Source organism: Loxodonta africana, chromosome 11 (assembly GCF_030014295.1).
Source record: "Loxodonta africana isolate mLoxAfr1 chromosome 11, mLoxAfr1.hap2, whole genome shotgun sequence".
Lineage (NCBI taxonomy): Eukaryota > Metazoa > Chordata > Mammalia > Proboscidea > Elephantidae > Loxodonta > Loxodonta africana.
In genome coordinates, this window is record NC_087352.1 from 2,812,666 (window position 1) to 2,831,269 (window position 18,604).

Below are 18,604 nucleotides of genomic sequence, written 5' to 3' on the forward strand. Positions count from 1 at the left end.
GTGGTGCTGGCTAGAAACTGTAGAAACTTTTTCCTTTGCTCTGAGAGCCTCTTCAGTGCCCATGATACCTGCTCCTTGGGGCTCAAGTAACAAGCATGCAGAGTTATGATCAGCCTCCACTCCAACTACTAAGGAGCAAAATATTAAGGGTCTTACAATTCCAAAATTCGCTCTCCTTCCACTTTATCAATACTTATTATATTAATACCAAATACTCACTGGTTTTTCTGCCAGGTGCTTTCCTTTCCATAATGTGTGGGGGAGGACGGTGGGAGGAAAGGGAAGAGGAGGACAAGAACATACTCTTCTGCCTCAAAGACACCATAGGGTGAGAACCATTAGCTTTTGGAAAGTTTTCCCACTCCAGAGAATTTAAGTATCTGGTTTCCCTGGTGAACCAAAGTTTGGGGACAAGAGATACACCAAAACGTTTGTTGTAACTGAGAGCATCCTCTTTATTCCACATAAAGAATCTGGCTTCTAGAGCCTGAAGGGGAAAGCGCCTTGGCCTGGCCCTACCTCTGTGTGGATGAAGATTTAGATTCTGGTGACTAGGACTTTCTCCAACTAGGAATAAAAAGACCTGACATCCAGTCAGTCCCAAATTAGAGGGTGGGAGCGACAATGTGAGGCAATTCCTTGGTGAGGTGACTATCAGCTTGGGGTAGGCTCTTCCAGGCAAGTTCTAAGAGCCCATACTGGGCAATGCCCATGGGAAGGATGGTGCGTACATTGTTCTGCCCTGGGAGTGATACCACCTCCTGGAACTTAAGAGGACCTCCAGGAGTGTGAGAACCACCACAAAACAGGCAGTAGAGCAAGCGCTCCCCGGGAACTAGCTCCACTGTCTTTAGGGCCTCTTTGTAGATGATTGCTTGGGGTTGGGGCTCCTCTGTCAGTAGCAGCTCCTGTAGTAGCCTCTGGATTCGGGGGGTAAGTTGGTAGAGGTCCATGAGTTGGTAGAAATGTTCCATCCAAGCAATGCGGTCTTTTGCACATTGCTGCTGCAACATCCGCAAAACATGGTACAGGGCCACAAATGTCTCCCATCTAGGCACCTCTTCCTTTTTTTTAGTGATGGGCTGTGCCTTCTTCTCCAACTTGGGCAATTTGGGAAACCTGCTCTTACCCTTTAAAGTCCAGAAATTCTTTTGAAATATCAGTGGTTGGGTTTGTTTGTCCACATAGGCGCCGGCACCTGTGAAAATGTCTCTTGGGGCAGGATAAAAATGTTGCATCTCCATCTCCCTGAGAGCACTGGGTATCTGCTGTGCTTGCCCACTTCTATAAGGCTCTCCTAAAACATGCCAATCTATAGTCTTTGGATCTGGAATCCTCTTGGTAGCTAACAGAGATTTTGGTGTGGTAACAGCCAAAGATTTTAGCCGGCTCTTCTTTTCCTTTCTTTTTATAGGAGGGATCACTTTCAGCTGTTTTGGACCCATAATATCCTTACTGGGTTTTGGACTACCTGTGCCTCGTGATTCCAGGCCCTGCTTGTGACGGTACACGATGGTTTCAAGTTTGGCCACATGCATCCACTCTAAGTTTCCCTTTGAGGTGAGGTCTTTGAGGAGCTGACACAGTCTGTGGAAACTCTCCCTGGAAAGCTGCTCTCCTGCTTCCATCCGTTCTAGAACACGGTGGATCCACTCTACATCTGAGAGGCTTACCTCTGGATATTGTTCTTCACCCAGGATTTGGGAGACAGGTAACTGCACTTCAGTCTGCCCCACTAGAGATCTATGATGTTGCAAAAACCACTTCCACCTGACACCTGGTGGCTTGTATTGGCGTTTCTGAGCTTCCATGGTTTCCCCAACTATGTGGGACATGCCTGTGGTCTTTAAGTCTTGCTCTTGGGGCTCCAAAACTGTACCTAAAACTTGTTGAGGTATAGGCTTAAATTGCTCCAGTTCTTTTTGTTTATCCCTACACGTCGTCTCTGAGACTGTCTGGGGTGTTTCAAGTACTGTGGCCTCTTCAGCTTTCCAGGATATCTGTTTCATTGACACTGGTACTAGTACCTTCTCTTCCCTCCCCAGAGCTATTGAGATCAGTTTCCTGGAGGGGCTTGTTTTCAAGACTCCCAGTTTGATACCACTGCCTTTGACCTTAAGGACTCCTTTTCCAACAGAAGTAACTGTTTTCCTTCCTCTTAGGCCTTCTCTTTTTCCTTCTTGCGACTTAAATAGTTTCTTTTCTTTTTTAAAGATCTCTTTTCCCTTAACTACCTCTTCTTCAGATGAGCTTCTCTCCTCTTCCTCCTCACTCAAACTTTCTACTTCCTCATCCAAACTTTCCACCTCCTCACTCGAACTTTCCACCTCCTCCTCACTCATGCTTTCCTCTTCCTCTACTTCTCCCTCCTGCTCCTCCTCCTCCTCTTCTTCCTCTTCCTCTTCATCACTTTTGCTTTTCTCCTCTTCCTCCTCCTCAGAAAAACTCTCATGCTCTATTTCATCTAACAGGCTTTCCATTTCTTTAGAAAATCTCTCTTCACTTTCCACCTCATCCACTTGAACAGGAAACTCTTCCTTTGGTATATCCTTAACTTTCTTTTCCTTTGTCCACCTTGTTTTAGGGAATGGGATTACTTTTTCTTCCTCTACTGTTCCCTCCTCTTCCTGTGTGACTTCTCTCTCTTCTCTGGCCAATTGGCTTTCTTTCTCAATCATATCTTTCTCTTTCTTTGTCAGTCTTCTCATTTCCTTGGCCAGTTTTCTCTGCTTCTGAGCCAGTTTTTTCTCGTCTTTGGTCATTTCTAATTGTTCCTCAGAAAAGTCCCACTCTTCGCTATCAAGTTGATTCTGTTCTTTGCTTAAGTTCCTCTCCTTAATAAAGAGTGACCTCTTTGTCTTTGTCATCTCTATTTCTTCCTGGGTTAGTTCTCTTTCTGCTTTGATTAATTTTTGAAGTACTTTTAAGATTTTGCTCTGTTCTGATGGTTCCCTGGAAGTGCGCCTCTTAGCCAATTTCCTTACTGTTTTGGCTAACTTCCTTTCTTCTTGGGCATATACTCTCTCCCCTCTAGCAAATTCTAAATTTCTTTTGGCAATGTCCCTGTCCTCTGTGGCCAATATCCTATCTTCATACGTCAGTATCTTCTCCTCTAGGAACAATTTCTTCCTAAGTCTTTCTACTTCCTCCTCAGTCAGTCTTCTCTGTTTGGAGGTTCCTTGAGTCTCTTCCTTGAAGAGAAGTTCCTTTTCCTCAGCTAATCTCTTCTTCTCTTTGGCCAGTTTCATCATTTCCATGCTCAATGCCATTTCTTCCTTAGCAATATCCCACTCGTCTTTGAGTAGTTTCTTTTCTTGAAATACTGCCCTCTTCTCCATAGTTAGTTTCATTTTTTCCTGGGCCAGTTTCTCCTGTTTCTCAGCCAGAATTTCCTCTGCTTGGGCTAGTTTCTTCTGTATATAAGTTACTTTCTCCTTCTTCTGTGTAAGTATCTCCTTTTCCTGTATCAGCTTCTCCTCTACCTGAAACAGTTTCTTCTTGTACTCATCCACGTCCTTCTTTATGTAGACTAGTTTGTCTTTGTTCTGGGTGATTTTTTCTTTGTTCTGGAGGAAGGTCTCTTTCCTATGAGCGAAATTTTTTTTCTTCTGAGTCAAATTCGCTTTTTCCTGAACCAGATTTGCCTCCTTCTGGGATAGTATCTTCTTGTTCTTCGTAAGTTTCTCCTGGTCCTGGAACAATTTTTCCCTTTCCTGAAACAGTTTCTCCTTGTTCCTGGTTAGTTGCTTCCTTTTCTGGGACAGCCTTTTCTGTTCCTCAGGTGTCTTTACCTTGTCCTGGGCCAGTTTCTTCTCTTCTTGAATCAGCAGCTCTTCTTCTTCAGCCAGTTTTTTCTCTTCCTCATCCAGTTCTTCCTCTTGCCAGATCAGTCTCTTCTCTTCCTGAGTCAGTTCCTCCTTTTCCTCAGCCAGTTTCTTCTCTTCCTGATTCAGTTCTCCTTCTTTCCAAGTCAGTTCATCCTCCTCTTGAGCCAGCTCCTCCAATTCCTGGGCCAGCTCATTTTCTTTCTCTGTCAGATTTTCCTCCTTTGGGGCCAATTTTTCTACTTCCTGAACCAGTCTTGTTTTTACCTCAGCCAGTTTTCCCCCTTTCTTTGCTAGTTTCTCTTCTTCTCTGGCCAGTTTCTCCAATTTATGGGCCAGTTTCTTCCTCTTCTGGGCCAATTGCTCTGCTCTCTGGCTTAGGTTCTCCTCTCTTTGGGCCAGTTTTTCCTCTTTCTGGGCAAGTTTCCTCTCTACCTGAGCCATTTCCCCCTGTCCCTTGGCCATTTTCCCATATTCTCGGGCCAATTTTTTTTCTTCTTGGGCCAGTTTTCTCTCTTCTTGTGCTAGTTTCTCTTCTTCTTGTGCCAGTTTCTTCTCTTCTTTGGCTTGTTTTCTTTCATCTTGGGCTCGTTTCCTTTCTACCCAGGCCTGTTTCTGTTCTTGGATATGTCTCTGCTCTTCTGTAATTGGCTCTTCTTCCCATTCCTGAGGTAATTCATCTTCCAGGGTAAATTCTTCCTCATCCTCAGAAAGTTGCTCCTTGGTCCTGGCAAACAAAATCTTTTCCAAGATCTGTCCCCATTCATCCCATCTCAGCTTCCTCTTGCCCTCATCCGGCTTTTCTTCATCTGCAAAGAGATCCTCTTCAACCCCATGTTGATGACACCACCTGTCCCAAGCTCGCTTCCATTCATCCCAGGATACCTTTGTCTCTTTTTGGGTCTGTTCCCACTGATCCCAGGATTTCTTCCACTTCTGCCAAGTCAGCTTCCTGTCATCCATAACTGGTCTTTCTTCTTGGCCAACCACTTCTTCCTCCAGTTCCACCATTTCTCTCACTTTCTCGCTCATGTCCCTCTCTTCTTTGGTGATTTGCCTCTCTTTTTTATCCACTTTTATTTCCCGCTGGGCTGCTCTCCTCTCTTGCTTAGATGACTTCTTAGGGAATTTCTTCTCTTCTTTCCTTGATATTCGTTTTCCCTTTGTTGGGTCACCTGGTTCCAAAAAAATAACTTTCTTTTTCTTGCCTTTTTTTGCAACCACCTGCGTTTTCTCCAACTTTTGCATATCCCTTGGTTCCTCTTGCACTTGCTCTTGATCCTCTGGTATCTCTTCTTCCATGTTTCTGATTATCATGTCCTCTCTAACTGCTTCTTCATGGATAAAAATTGGTTTCTCCTCTGGCCAGGCTATATCCCATTCAAGGTCCTCAAGCAGAACCTGGCTTTTCTTCTTCAACAGAGGGCACATCTCCTGGAAGAGCTCCCAGCTGGGGTGTCGATCTGCCAGCATCTCCTGAGCTATGGTTACTACCTCAGAGCTTAGAGCTTCTGACATTTTTGTTTGGGAACCAGAGATCCTCAGGGTCAAGAGACGACATAAATCATCCCGCCATGATGTGCCATCTCCAGTGGTAGCCTTGTAGCCAGGTACTCCAGAGGCACCCCGCCCACTGGTCTTAACTTTCTTCACAATGGGTTTTTCCTCTACTAGAGGCTGAGGTACCTCAATTTCAGCTTCCTTTCTCTTCTTGCGCCTCTTAATGGGTTTCTGAGCTGTAATTTTCTTGCCCTTTTTGTCACGTACTTTCCTCAGCATCTTCAGAGCCAACACAATATGATCCTTTGAAGAATCTTTCTCTATAGATTCTTCAGCCTCTTTTGAAACCTTTATCATGCTTGAGGGTGAAGATCCTATGGAATGGATGTCTGTTTCCTCCACCTCGACTAATGCAGCTTCACTCTGATCACTTTCACCCTCTAACGGACCTGGCTCTATGATAATCGGTTTTGAGGCTCTTTCTTTTATCTTCTTGAGACTCCACAATAATTTTCGGGCTGCCAAGAAAATCAGGAGATGGAGATATGAAAAGCATGGAAAGTTTAAATGAAACCTTTTCCAATATATGGTGTGAGCTAAGAGGAACTGCCAAAAGAAGTAGCAATAAAGAGAGGTGAGGCCTTAAGAAGGGTGGAGGGGTATTCTCCTTGCTTTATTTTTTAGCCCCACCAAGACCTAGAGTGACAGGCCTTGGAGTCTTCTGGGTTAGGGCAGATTCTTCCTAGAAGGGCTCCGTTCTGTGAAAGCATCTTTCCACTTATCTCTGTTTTCACCTAGTATCTTTTGACCCATCTGAGCCCTAACTATCCTGCCTCTTGTGGCCCCTGAAGCATGGGCCAGATCACCCCATACATACTATGCTTTTTGCCCCCTGCTCGGCCCCGTCTTTGGCCTTTGCTGGATTTGGTGGCCACTTCAGGTCCTTCGGGAATTGTTGAAGGTTGTCTTTCATGGGACTTCAGTTCAGAAATCCTTGAGACATGCAAAGAAAAAAAAGGCTTTTCATCTCCATGTGACAAGGTCAAGTTTTCATTCAGTCGCTGCTGCACTTGAGTATGAAGGATTTGGAGATCTGTTGCCCGTATCCCCAGCAGATGGTCCAGGGTTTCCTCTCCAATCAATTCCTGCCTATGAAAGTCAAAGGAGAGAAAAAAAAAAAAAAAACCTATGCTGAATCAGGGACAAAAAGGAGTATGAGAAGGAAAGAACAAGCAGGGGTTTGGCAAAGTTGACAGAAGGGACAGCGTATACAGAGGAAAGGATGTCGAAGAGGAAAGAGAACGTCTAGGAAGCCAAGATGGCAAGGAATGGAGTGACCCATATGTGGGCTGCAAGGGTGGGAGAAAGGGATCAAAAGAGGAACGTTAAGAGGCAAGGGGCAGACCCCAAAACTATGGCCCCTAGAGGCTCTGTTAACCTAGAACTAAAATCATTTCCAAACCCTGTTCTTCAGACAAAGATCAAACAGGACTATAAAACAAAACAAAACAAAACAAAACAAAAGATACACGTGAGGAGTGTGCTTCTTAGTTTAATCAGATACACGAGACCAAATGGGCAGCTCCTGTCTGGAGGCAGGATGAGAAGGCAGGCAGGGACAGAACTTGTTGAGTGAACACAGGGAACCCAGGGTAGAAAGTGGGAGCTTGCTGTCACATTGTAGGGATTGCAACTAATGTTGCAAAACAATATGTGTATAAATTTTTGTATGAGAAACTAACTTGAGCTGTAAATTTTCACCTAAAGCATAATAAAAACAAAAAACCTCCTGGAAACGCAGTTCTCTTATCTATTAAATGAGGAAATAGGCAAAAAAAAAAAAAAAAAAAGAGGTGGGGCAGACAGGAATAGGAGAGGAAATGGAAGATAGAGTGAGTAGTCAGGGGAATTGTCAAGACAGTTTAGGAATAGGAAAAAAGCCATGAAAGAGAAGAAATTGCAAGAAGAGCTTATACATAGGGATGAAGAGATAGAAAGGGAAAGGACAGGGGAAAAAATGGGTAAAGGGAAAAAAAAATTAGAAGCTAGTGAAGAACCGAGGAAGAAACCAACAACTTACTGCATCTCCCGGAAAGTTTCTCGGTTCTGGATCAAGTATAAGAGTGAAGTCTTAGAGTGGATTCCAGTATCAGCCATGAGGCTCAGGGCTTTATTCCTCACTCTTTGGTCCTTGTCCATCAATCCTTGGGCTAGAGGCAAGGCAAAGAGATGAGTAATCATTCCTAGGCGTTTCAAACCTTCCCAGGCTAGTTCTCGGATCTGTGGATTGGAATTGGCTGTATCATCCAGAAGGCGATGGGCTGTCTCAGAGCGCAGGGCTGGAGACACTTGATAAGAGGCAAAGATTTGCCCTAGTGCGCCAACACAGTATTGGAACTTCAGTGGGGAAGCATGGATCATAATATTGAGGATTGTCTCAATCAGGTTATTAATAGTTATTTCACTCATCTTTCTTCCCAGCCAACTGCGGTTTGTTGTGTCTGTAAAGACACTGTAGGTTACTTCCTTGGACATTCTCATTCCTATGAAGTCTTTATCCTCCTTCTGTTGTGGAAGTTCTTCCAAATGACTTATAGCTCTTGACCTACCGTGCCAGAAGAAGAATTGTTGAGTCTTGTCCCATTCCAATTCCCGCTGGGGTGAGTGCAGGTTGCACTGTAGATATATTGGGCTGCCCTCTGGCCAAAGACGGGCACGAATCACTGAATTGGGGATGTAGCCATCAGGGGCAAAGAGCCATTTCCTCCCATGACCAAAGTAGTATCGCAATATCTGATAAGGGTGGAGGCCGTCCCAGCCAGTCAGCTGTAGTTGGGGAGGAATCACATAACGGGGATGGTGATGTTGGTTGCTCACCTGCGTCAAATCAGTTTCCTCCCCCTGTAAAGAATTACATTTATGGCCAGACAGAAATATGGGGCCCCCTTCCTCTTCATCCTCTATGACATGTGGCACAGTATGGTCAAAGGCAATGGCCCGCCTATTGTCAAGGATCTCCAGACCCACTAATTCCTGTTGCCTTTGTTGAGTATAGACATACTTGGGCACAAACATGGTCTCAAAGGAGAAGAAGAAGCCTGGTGTGAAAGGCTTAGGGACTTCTACCACTTCATCTGTTATGCTCATAAAGGAAAGGCGAACCAGCATGCTTGGAGGAAGCAGTTTTAAACAGGACACCAGATAAAGGCTCTGGTTGAAAGTCACAAGCAGGTCACCCCGGTCATTTGCAAAGCAGAGTGGGCCAAAGTGCAATGATGAGTCCAGCATGGCTATGAGTCTACCATGGAAGTCCCAGATCCGGACAGAACCATCAATACCACCTGTAACGAAAAGACTCAGGGACAGGCAGACATCAAAGGATATGATGGGACACTGGTGCAGGGGCAATGTCTGCATGAACACAGAGCCTTTCTTTGATTGAGAGGACAGAATGTCATGGAACTTCCAGAGACGCAGGCAGTTAGTTTCCGTGATGGCACCCACAGACTTGGGCAAGAGTATCAGGTGTTTTAGGTGACAGCTGCTAAGAATGCAGGCGAGAGGTTGTAGACATACTCTGGCCCCATCAAGCACAGCCTCTGATAGGTGTACATAGTCATCCATTCCATAGGAACAGAGCAAAGAGTTTTCTCGGCTACCATAAGACCCTCCTGACAGTGTAGAGAGTGCCAATACAGCCCCAAAGTGCATGAATTTCTCTATTCGGGCACAGTTGTGCTGGGAAAGTACTCTTACCACACCACTCTGGTGCCCGGAGAACATCAGTCCTTCTAGACCCCGACCCAGTTGGAAATGCCCATAAGCCAGGCATTGTACCAAGTCCTGAGAATCTGCTGAGGTGCATAAAAGATACTTGGCTGGGCAAGGACAGCGGGTTGTGTCAAATACCAGCACCTCTGAGCTGCCTGTCGCCACAAAGAGCTCTTCTCTATCTGGGTCATAGGCCCAATCCACAGCCTGGTCCAGGATTGAGAAGGGCCAGGTGAGAACCAGGAGATCCCCTGTCTGTGGGGACAGAAAGCGCAACAAGCCATCCTCAGTAGTGCATAGGATCCGGTACCAGTTATTTCCACAGCGGACCCGACGCACCTGCAGGGGAGCAGAACCACAGACATTGAAGAGGCTACAGAAGCAGGGCAGACGGCGCAAGGAAAAGCTATGGGTGGTCTGGCAGAAGAAAGTAATGTTATCAATAAACTGGAGGCGCTGCAAGCCCTGACCAAGTTCCAGCCGCCGCAGCAGGTTCCCTGAAGTAAGGTTCCACTCCTTGATTGAGCCCTCACTGCCAGCTGTTAGCAGGGTGTGGGCCTCTGGCCTGCTGCGGATACATGTCACCGATGAGGAATGGGCCTTGAAACTGTGGAGGAAGCGGGCCCGGCCGAGGCTCCATGCTTGGATTTCCCCAGCCTTGTTTCCAGCGTAGAGAAGGCCTTGATCGACACAGGTGAAGCAGCAGGTGATGGGGGAGCCACTGCCACCGGAAGTGAACCTCCTGGTCTCCCCCAGACGGCCCAGGCCTTGACGCTCCAGGACCCTCACTGCAGTATCGCACAGGGCTAGGAGGGAGCCGCCGGGGCCGTTCAGCGTGATGTCCCGGACAAGCTCGTCACCAGGCATGGAGACCATATGGGCTATCTGGAGGCCCCTGCCACTTGGCTCGATGATCCAGGTGACCACCGCTCCCAGGATGCCTGACAAAAGCACCTGCATTTCTGGGTCATAGCAGAGGCAGCTGATGTTGAAGCGGCAGGGCACTGCACCCAGGGGTTTGAATGCCCGAAAATGGTCCCCAAAGAGCCGCAGTAACAGGTCACCACAGTAGGCCACGAGGATGTGAAAGGAACCTGTGTGGACCATGGACTGGATGGGCGGCAATCGTTCCGTCATGGAGAACACTCTCTTCTCAACCATGTCCTCACCTTTGCTCTTCATCCACACTACAGCCTAGAAGTAAACAAGACGGAAGCCGCCTATAAAAGACAGCAGAGGAGGGAAGGGCAGAATATTTGGCCGCCTTTTCCTCTTCTTGTGCTAAAGAGTAATTAGGAGACTCTAGGGTGACTTTACCCAGTGATGGGACTTGGAAATAATACAGAAGTAGGAAGCCTATGACTCTTTCCCTAACCTCAGCCTACTTTATAAAAAAAAAAAAATAAAGAGACCATAAATTCTATTCAACATGGAAACTAAAGTTGGAGAAAGAACAAGCGGGGAACCCTGGATCCAGGTCACTTTCATTCAAGATATGAATTCAAGGGATCTATTTTCCCTTGTCAGTCTGGGGTAACAGCTGCATGGGCACGACCCTGTAGAATGGGCTAAGGAGGGGAAGAAAGGCTAGGCAGTTTTACCTGTATTTCTTTCGTGCTTGGTGACACCCAAGAGAGGGAGGCAAAGAAATCGGCATCACTGAAGTAATGGCATATAAGTGGCATATTTTGAGGGTGACGAGACTCTTTGAACAGGATCTGGGAACGGTCACTCAGCACAACTACTTCATTCTTTGAGTCATCTAAAGGATACTGTTGGAGAGACATGGCATGAACCAAAAGGCAAGATACACACACGTACTAAATATATCCTCACATAAGTCACAATCGGAGATATTCCCCAAATCACGGTTCACACCCCAATGACCACTCCCGTCACACCCACATGTGCACAACTTACCACCTGTGGGACACCTATACTTCAGAAGCATGTAAGAAAGCCCTCAGCACATAAGAGAACTAAACCCCTGTAGGGACTGCATGGGCAAATCTTATAGTGTGAGCATAAAGGAAAAACCTAAGTTTTTCCCAACATGAAGTTGGCTATACCTGTCCTCTAGCTTTCTCTTTTGTATCTAAAAGGTACATACATCATAAAAGAGACATTTAACAGATTACTCAGGCAAATACATCACATATGATAGGGTGTCCCAAAAATCAGTACAGTTTAAGTTATTAAAGCTTGAAAACTGCACTAAATAACACTAAAAGTGGTTGCAGCAGTACATCGACAGGGAACTTCCAGAAATTCAAGCAGACTCAGAAAAGGATGTGCAACAAGGGACATCACTGCTGATGTCAGATGGATCTTGGCAGAAAGCAGAGAATACCAGAAAGATGTTTAACTGTGTTTTATAGACTACGTAAAGGCATTCAACTGTGCGGATCATAACAAATGGATAACACTGTGCTCATGAGGAACACATACACAAGCCAAGAGACAGTCGTTAGAACAGAACAAGGGGATATCGCATAGTTAAAAATTAGGAAAGGTGTGCATCAGGCTTGTATCCTTTCACCATACTTATTCAATCTGTATGCTGAACAGATAGACTACACAGGAATCAAATTGACTACATCTGTGGTAAGAGATGATGGAAAAGTTCAATATCATCAGTCAGAACAAGGCCAGGGGACGACTGTGGAACAGACCATCAATTGCTCATATGCAAGTTCAAGTTGAAGCTGAAGAAAATTAGAACAAGTCCATGAGAGCAAAGTACGATCCCACCTGAATTCAGAGACTATCTCAAGGATAGATTCAGCACATTGAACACTAATGACTGAAGAGCAGATGATTTGTGGAATGATGTCAAGGACACTGTCATGGATTGAACTGTGTCCCCCCAAAATATCTGTCAACTTAACTGCGTCATGAGTCCCAGTATTGTGTGACTGTCCACCATTTTGTATGATTTCCCCATGTGCTGTAAATCCTATCACTATGATGTAATAAGCAGTTATATCGATGCGGTCTACAAGATTAGGTAGTGTCTTAAGTCAATCTCTTTTGAAATATAAAAGAGAGAAGCAAGCAGAGAGTTGGGGACCCCATAACACCAAGAAAGCGGTGCTGGGAGCAGAGCGCATTCTTTGAACCTGAGGTTCTTGCGCTGAGATGCTCCCAGACCAAGGGAAGACTGACGACAAGGACCTTCCTCCAGAGCCAACAGGAGGAGAAAGCCTCCCTCTGGAGCCGGTGCCCTGAATTCAGACTTCTAGCCTACTGGAGTGTGAGAGAATAAAATTCTCTCTGTTAAAGCCATCCATTTGTGGTATCTCTGTTATAGCAGGTCATTAAAAAGACAGGAAAGAAACGGATGTCAGAAGAGACTGCAACTTGCTCTTTAACATCGAGTAGCTAAACCAAAAGGAAGAAATGATGAAACGAAAGCAGCTGAACAGCAGATTTCAAAGGGTGGCTCGAAAAGATGAAGTATTATAATGACACATGCAAAGACCTGGAGACAGAAAACCAAAAATGAACACTCTTGGCATTTCTCAAGTTAAAAGAAATGAAGAAAAAATTCAAGCCTTGTGTTGCAATATTGAAGGATTCTACAGGGGAAATATTAAAGGACACAGGAAGCATCAAAAGAAGATGGAAGGAATACACATTGTCACTATACCAAAAAGAATTGGTCGACGTTCAACCATTTCAGGAGGTAGTGTATAATCAGGAACCAATGGCACTAAAGGAAGAGATCCAAGCTGCACTGAAGTCACTGGTGAAAAACAAAGCTCCAGGAATTGACGAAATACCAACTGAGATGTTTCAACAAACGGATGCAGCACTGGAAGTGCTCACTTGTCTATGTCAAGAAATTTGGAAGACAGCTGCCTCGCCAACCAACTAGAAGAGATCCATATTTATGTCTATTCCCAAGAAAGGTGATCCAACCAAATGTGGAAATTATCAAACAATATCATTAATATCACACGCAAGTAAAATTTTGCTGAAGATCATTCAAAAGTGGCTGCAGCAGTGCATAGACAGGGAGCTCCCAGAAATTCAAGCTGGATTCAGAAGAGAACGTGGAACCAGAGATATCATTGCTGATGTCAGATGGATCCTGGCTGAAAGCAGAGAATACCAGAGAGATGTTTTCCTATGTTTTATTGACTTTGCAAAGGCATTCGACTGTGCGCATCATAACAAATTATGGGTAACACTGCAAAGAATGGGAATTCCAGAACACTTAATTGTGCTCATGAGGAACCTTTACATAGATCAAGAGACAGTTGTTCAGACAGAACAAGGGGATACTGATTGGTTTAAAGTCAGGAAAGGTGTGTCTCAGGGTTGTATTTTTTCACCATACCTATTTACTTTGTATGCTGAGCAAATAATACGAGAAGCTGGACTATATGAGGAAGAACGGGGCATCAGGATTGGAGGAAGACTCATTAACAACCTGCGTTATGCAGATGACACAATCTTGCTTGCTGAAAGTGAAGAGGACTTGAAGCACTTACTAATGAAGATCAAAGACCACAGCCTTCAGTATGGATCCCACCTCAACATAAAGAAAACAAAAATCCTCACAACTGGACCAATGAGCAACATTATGATAAACTGAGAAAAGATTGAAGTTGTCAAGGATTTCATTTTACTTGGATTCACAATCAACACTCACGGAAGCAGCAGTCAAGAAATCAAGACTCACTGCATTGGGCAAATCTGCTGCAAAAGACCTCTTTAAAGTGTTGAAGAGCAAAGATGTCACCTTGAAGACTAATGCAATCTTCTCATATGGATGTGAAAGCTGGATGACGAATAAGGAAAATCGAAGAACTGATGCCTTCGAGTTGTGATGTTGGTGAAGAATACTGAATATAGCATGGACTGCCAGAAGAACAAACAAATCTGTCTTATAAGAAGTACAACCAGAGTGCTCCTTAGAAGCAAGGATGGAAAGACTTCGTCTCACATACTTTGGACATGTCATCAGGAGGGATCAGTCCCTGGAGAAGGACATCATGCTTGATAAAGTACAGGATCAGTGAAAAAAGAGAAAGACCCTCAACAAGAAGGATTGACACAGTAGCTGCAACAATGAGCTTAAGCATATCAACAATTGTGAGGATGGCGCAGGACCAGGCAGTGCTTCATTGTTTTATATAGGGTTGCTATGAGTTGGAACCAACTCTACGACATCTAACAACAACAACATGCTGAGCAAATAATCCAAGAAGCCGGGCTTTATGAAGAAGAACACAGCAACAGGATTGGAGGAAAACTCATTGACAACCTGTGATATGCAGATGACATAACCTTGCTTGCTGAAAGTGAAGAGGACTTGAAGCACTTACTGATGAATGTCAAAGACCACAGTCTTCAGTATGGATTACATCTCAACATAAAGAAAACAAAAATCCTCACAACTGGACCAATAGTCGACACCATCATAAACGAAGAAAAGATTGCAGTTGTCAAGGATTTCATTTTACTTGGATCCACAATCTAGGCCCATGGAAGCAGCAGTCAAGAAATCAAACGAAGCATTGCATTGGGCAAATCTGCTGCAAAGGACCTCTTTAAAGTGTTGAAAAACAAAGATGTCACTTTAAGGACTAATGTGCACCTGACCCAAGCCATGGTGTTTTCAGTCGCCTCATACACACACAAAAGCTGAGCAATGGATAAGGAAGACTAAAGAAGAACTGACACCTTTGAATTACGGTGTTGGTGAAGAATACTGAATATACCATGGACTGCCAAAAGAATGAACAAATCTGTCTTGGAAAAAGCACAGCCAGAATGCCCCTTAGAAGCGACAATGGCGAGACCTTGTCTCTTGTACTTTGGACATGTTACCAGGAGGGACCAGTCCCTTCTATGGCTCTTCCAAAGTGTTCATAAGTAAGACAGATAGAGTGCAATTCCTAATGCTTACGTCCTACATATACATTACCTTGCTCGTATTTATGATGTCATTTACAAGGTATTTAAAATCCTTCCACAGGGGAATGAGTCTGGGGGAAGACATCACTTTGACTATTCCCTGGTCTTCAGGACCTGGTGCTTAAAAACCTGTGGGGATTCAAAAGAGGCCAGCTTAGTCACTACTATTTGTTAAGTGATAGGAATCAGAAGGCAAGACCCATAAACTCGTGTTTATTGAATACCCTCTGAATGTCACAAACTATGCACAGGACATACTTTCTTATTTAATCCTTATACAGCCCAGTGACGTACGTACTATTCCATTTTATAGATGAGAAAAACCGAGGCTCAAAGATGGTAAGTAAAGGGAGTTGGGAATTGAATCTTGGCATTTTCCTGCTATGACTCAGCAGGGTATCAGGGGTGAAGGTGGGAGGGAAATCTAGAGAGAAGCCAGAAAGGAATACTCACACAGCAAATGGTTCTTTGCTGGTGGTGATGTGTCAGGAGAGCATTTTGTGAGGACTAGGGGTTCCTGGTGGTGCAATGGTTGATTGCTTGCCTGCTAACCTGCTAACCAAAAGGTCAGTGGTTGGAACCCACCAGCTGTTCTGTGGGAGAAAAGTCCTGGCCATCTCCTCCCATAAAGATTACAGCCTGGGAAACCCTACGAGGCAGTTCTATCGTTACATAGCGTTACTGTGACTTGAAATCTACTTGATGGCAAATGAGAACAGCAGGGGTTCCCAAAGTGTGGTCCCTTGACCTCCTGTACCAGGATACCAAGGGGAGTTATACGTCTTAAGATGCAAATTCCTGGGTCTTGCCCCAGACCTACTAAATCAGAACCTTGTAACAAGCTCCCTAGGTGATTCTATTAACATCCAAGTCTGACTACGGAAACGGGAGCCAGTGATCAGAAGAGCCCAGGATAAGGGTCAGCTGTACCTAGCACAGGTGGAGAACGGATGTAGCTAGTTGGCCTTGCAGGCTTTCTAGGCTTGCTCAATCAGGTAGCTCTCTTACACATGACACATCTGTTCATCGTCCCCTTCCCCAGTCCCATGCTTTGGCCTTCGTAGGGACAAACGCCTATATTTCCTGGTTAGGTTATATATAAATCCTACTTTTAACTGTCCCCTTCTGTCAGGGAATCTGCCATTACTGGCGTGACAGTGGGTTGATATTTCCTCATTTGTAAAATGAAAATGCCAGTCTCGACTACTTCACAGGATCGCAGGAAAGCTCAAAGAAGATAACTCAGTAAAAGCTTTTATTGAAGAACGGTTTTTGTCGTTTTGGTGTTTTTTGCATTTTTTTTCCTATTGCAGTGAAAATACATACAACCACGCATTCACCACCTCAACAGTGTCTACACGTACACTTCGGTGACAGTGATTATGTTCTTCAAGTTGTGCGGCCATTCTCTCTACGCTTTTCCAAATCATTTCACCACGATCAACATCAACTCAACGCCCCCCAAGCAAAAAACTTCCTCCTTCCTTCTCCCTCCCCCTGCAGCCATAATCATCTTTGGTTCCTGCGTATTGGCTTATTTCACATAAGCGAGATCATACAGCATTTGACCTTTTATGACCGACTTATTTCACTCGGCATGATGTTTTCAAGGTTCATCCATGTTGTGGCATGCGTCAGGACTTCATTTCTCTTTGCAGTTGAGTAGTGTTCCACTGTGTGTATATACCACATTGTTTACCCACTCATCGGTCGAGGGACTTGATTGCTGTATCTCAGACTGATGACCACTCTTTGCTTCCAACCCATACTCTGTACCTAATTTAAGGCTATTCAGTTGCTCTGGAAGGAGCTCTGCTGGCACAGTGATTAAGCACTAGGCCACTAGCTGAAAGAGTGGCTGTTCAACCCACCAGCTGCTTCGCAAGAGAAAAGTGTGGCAGTCTGCTTCCGTAAAGATTACAGCCTCGGAAACCCTATGGGGCTTCTGTCCTATAGGGTCGCCAAGACTCGGAATAGACTCAAAGGCAATGGGTTTGGTTTGTTTTAGTTGCTCCGGAAACATGACAGTTAAATTTATAGTCTGGCCAGCAGAGGGCAATGGCGGCCATCTGTGTGCTTCAGAAGAAGGAAAGCTGATGAACTTTTTCAGTTTAGAGTCAACCAAAAACAAAAAACCCAAACCCGTTGCCATCAAGTCAGTTCCAACTGTGAGTGACCCTAGAGGACAGAGTAGAACTATCCCACAGGATTTCCAAGGAGCAGCTGGTAGATTCAATCTGCCAATGTTTTGGTTAGCAGCCTTAGCTCTTAACCACTGCACCACCAGGGCTCCTTGGTTTAGAGTCGGGGTTCCCATAGTGTGATGCGCAGGCTAGCAGTACCAGCACCAACAGGAACTTGTTGGAGGTGCAGAGCAGCAGGCCTGACCCCAGACTTAGTCAAATGGAAACTCTGAGGGTGGGGCCAGCAGTCTGAGTTTTAACAGGCCCTCCAGCTGATCTCATGCATGCTAAAGTATGAGAATTGCTGGTTTAGAGAGCTGGTGCTGGTGGTAGGAGCCGTGGAGTCAGGTCCGATTCACAGCGACCCTGTGCACAACAGAACAAAACACTGCCCAGTCCTGTGCCATCTGCGCAATCGTTGCTATGCTTGAGCCCATTGTTGCGGCCACTGTGTCAATATATCTCGTCCAGGGTCTTCCTCTTTTTCGCTGACCCTCTAGAGAGCTGGTAGGTCCCAGATAAGTTTGGCCTGGGTCTCCTGGGGCAAGGTCAGCGGAACTCAGCCACTGGTATGGCTAAGCCCACGCACTGTGTTGCCACAGAGATTTGACGGCTGCATATCTGGACCTGGAGGGAAGTAGCAAGCAAAACTTAGGGTCATCTCTCACGTGTGTAGAAAGAGTTAGAACCCACAAAAACACTGTTCACATCAATCACTTCATTTACTCTCAAAAGAATCCTGAGGGGTAGATATCACTTGTCCATCGTATATGGGGAACATGAACTTAGAGAGGAAAAGAAACGTGTTCAAGGTTACACAGGGCAGATTCAAGACCAAGATCCAATCCACGGTTCAGAATTCTTTCTACCACATCAGAGGAAGAGGCTATACCACTGATGGTAAAGAGGCTCTGACCCAGGAATTCACTCAGAATGGAAAGTGGGGGCTGCTGTCACAGCATCCTCTCTCCCTGGCTGCACGCCGCCCTCCTGTGACATCATTTTTCATTCAGTTCCCCTTCGGCCCTGTACATGCTCCTCTTTTGAACTACGTTTCAGGAGCCGATGTGCTCTGCTTCAGATCCTGCACATCCGTGAATGGCCCTGTAGGCCAGGCCTTACTGCTCAGGTTTACCCCCACGGGCTCCTTCCTGAGGCCCCGGAGCTGCCGAGAGGGTAGTCATTTGTACCTAATTGGCAGTCACCGCCATCAGCTCCCATTCATCCAAGTATCTCCAGTGAGTCCAACTTTTCCCAACCAGCCTTCAAAAAGCAAGGAGTTGGGACCTTTTAAGGGCATACTTCTAGGGGGTGAGAAAGAGGGCCTTCAAACCCCAAACCTCTACATTACTGCTCTCTCTCATCCCTTAGGTCATCTTCCTCAGGTTACCCTCAGAAGAC

At 45.3% G+C, this 18,604-nt stretch overlaps 1 protein-coding gene across 1 annotated transcript; it reads right to left on the reverse strand.

Moving 5' to 3' along the window:
* Positions 1–254: 254 nt before the first annotated feature.
* On the reverse strand, positions 255–15,244 carry LOC100675892 (WD repeat-containing protein 87). Its single transcript, XM_010600373.3, has 5 exons — positions 15,031–15,244; positions 10,697–10,867; positions 7,405–10,289; positions 6,202–6,473; positions 255–5,842 (listed from the first exon to the last, which is right to left on the reverse strand). Exons 1-5 carry the CDS (start codon positions 15,103–15,105, stop codon positions 606–608), a joined length of 8,640 nt encoding a protein of 2,879 aa, XP_010598675.2. The 5' UTR covers positions 15,106–15,244; the 3' UTR covers positions 255–605.
* Between the last annotated feature and the right edge of the window lie 3,360 nt (positions 15,245–18,604).

Coding starts and splice junctions, on each gene's coding strand:
- LOC100675892 (XM_010600373.3), bottom strand. CDS start 15,105: ATGTCTTCCCCCAGACTCATTCCCCTGTGGAAGGATTTTAAATACCTT. Junction 10,290..10,696: donor CAAGCACGAAAGAAATACAG/GTAAAACTGCCT, acceptor GTTTACTTCTAG/GCTGTAGTGTGGATGAAGAG. Junction 5,843..6,201: donor AGCAGGGGGCAAAAAGCATA/GTATGTATGGGG, acceptor TTTTCTTGGCAG/CCCGAAAATTATTGTGGAGT.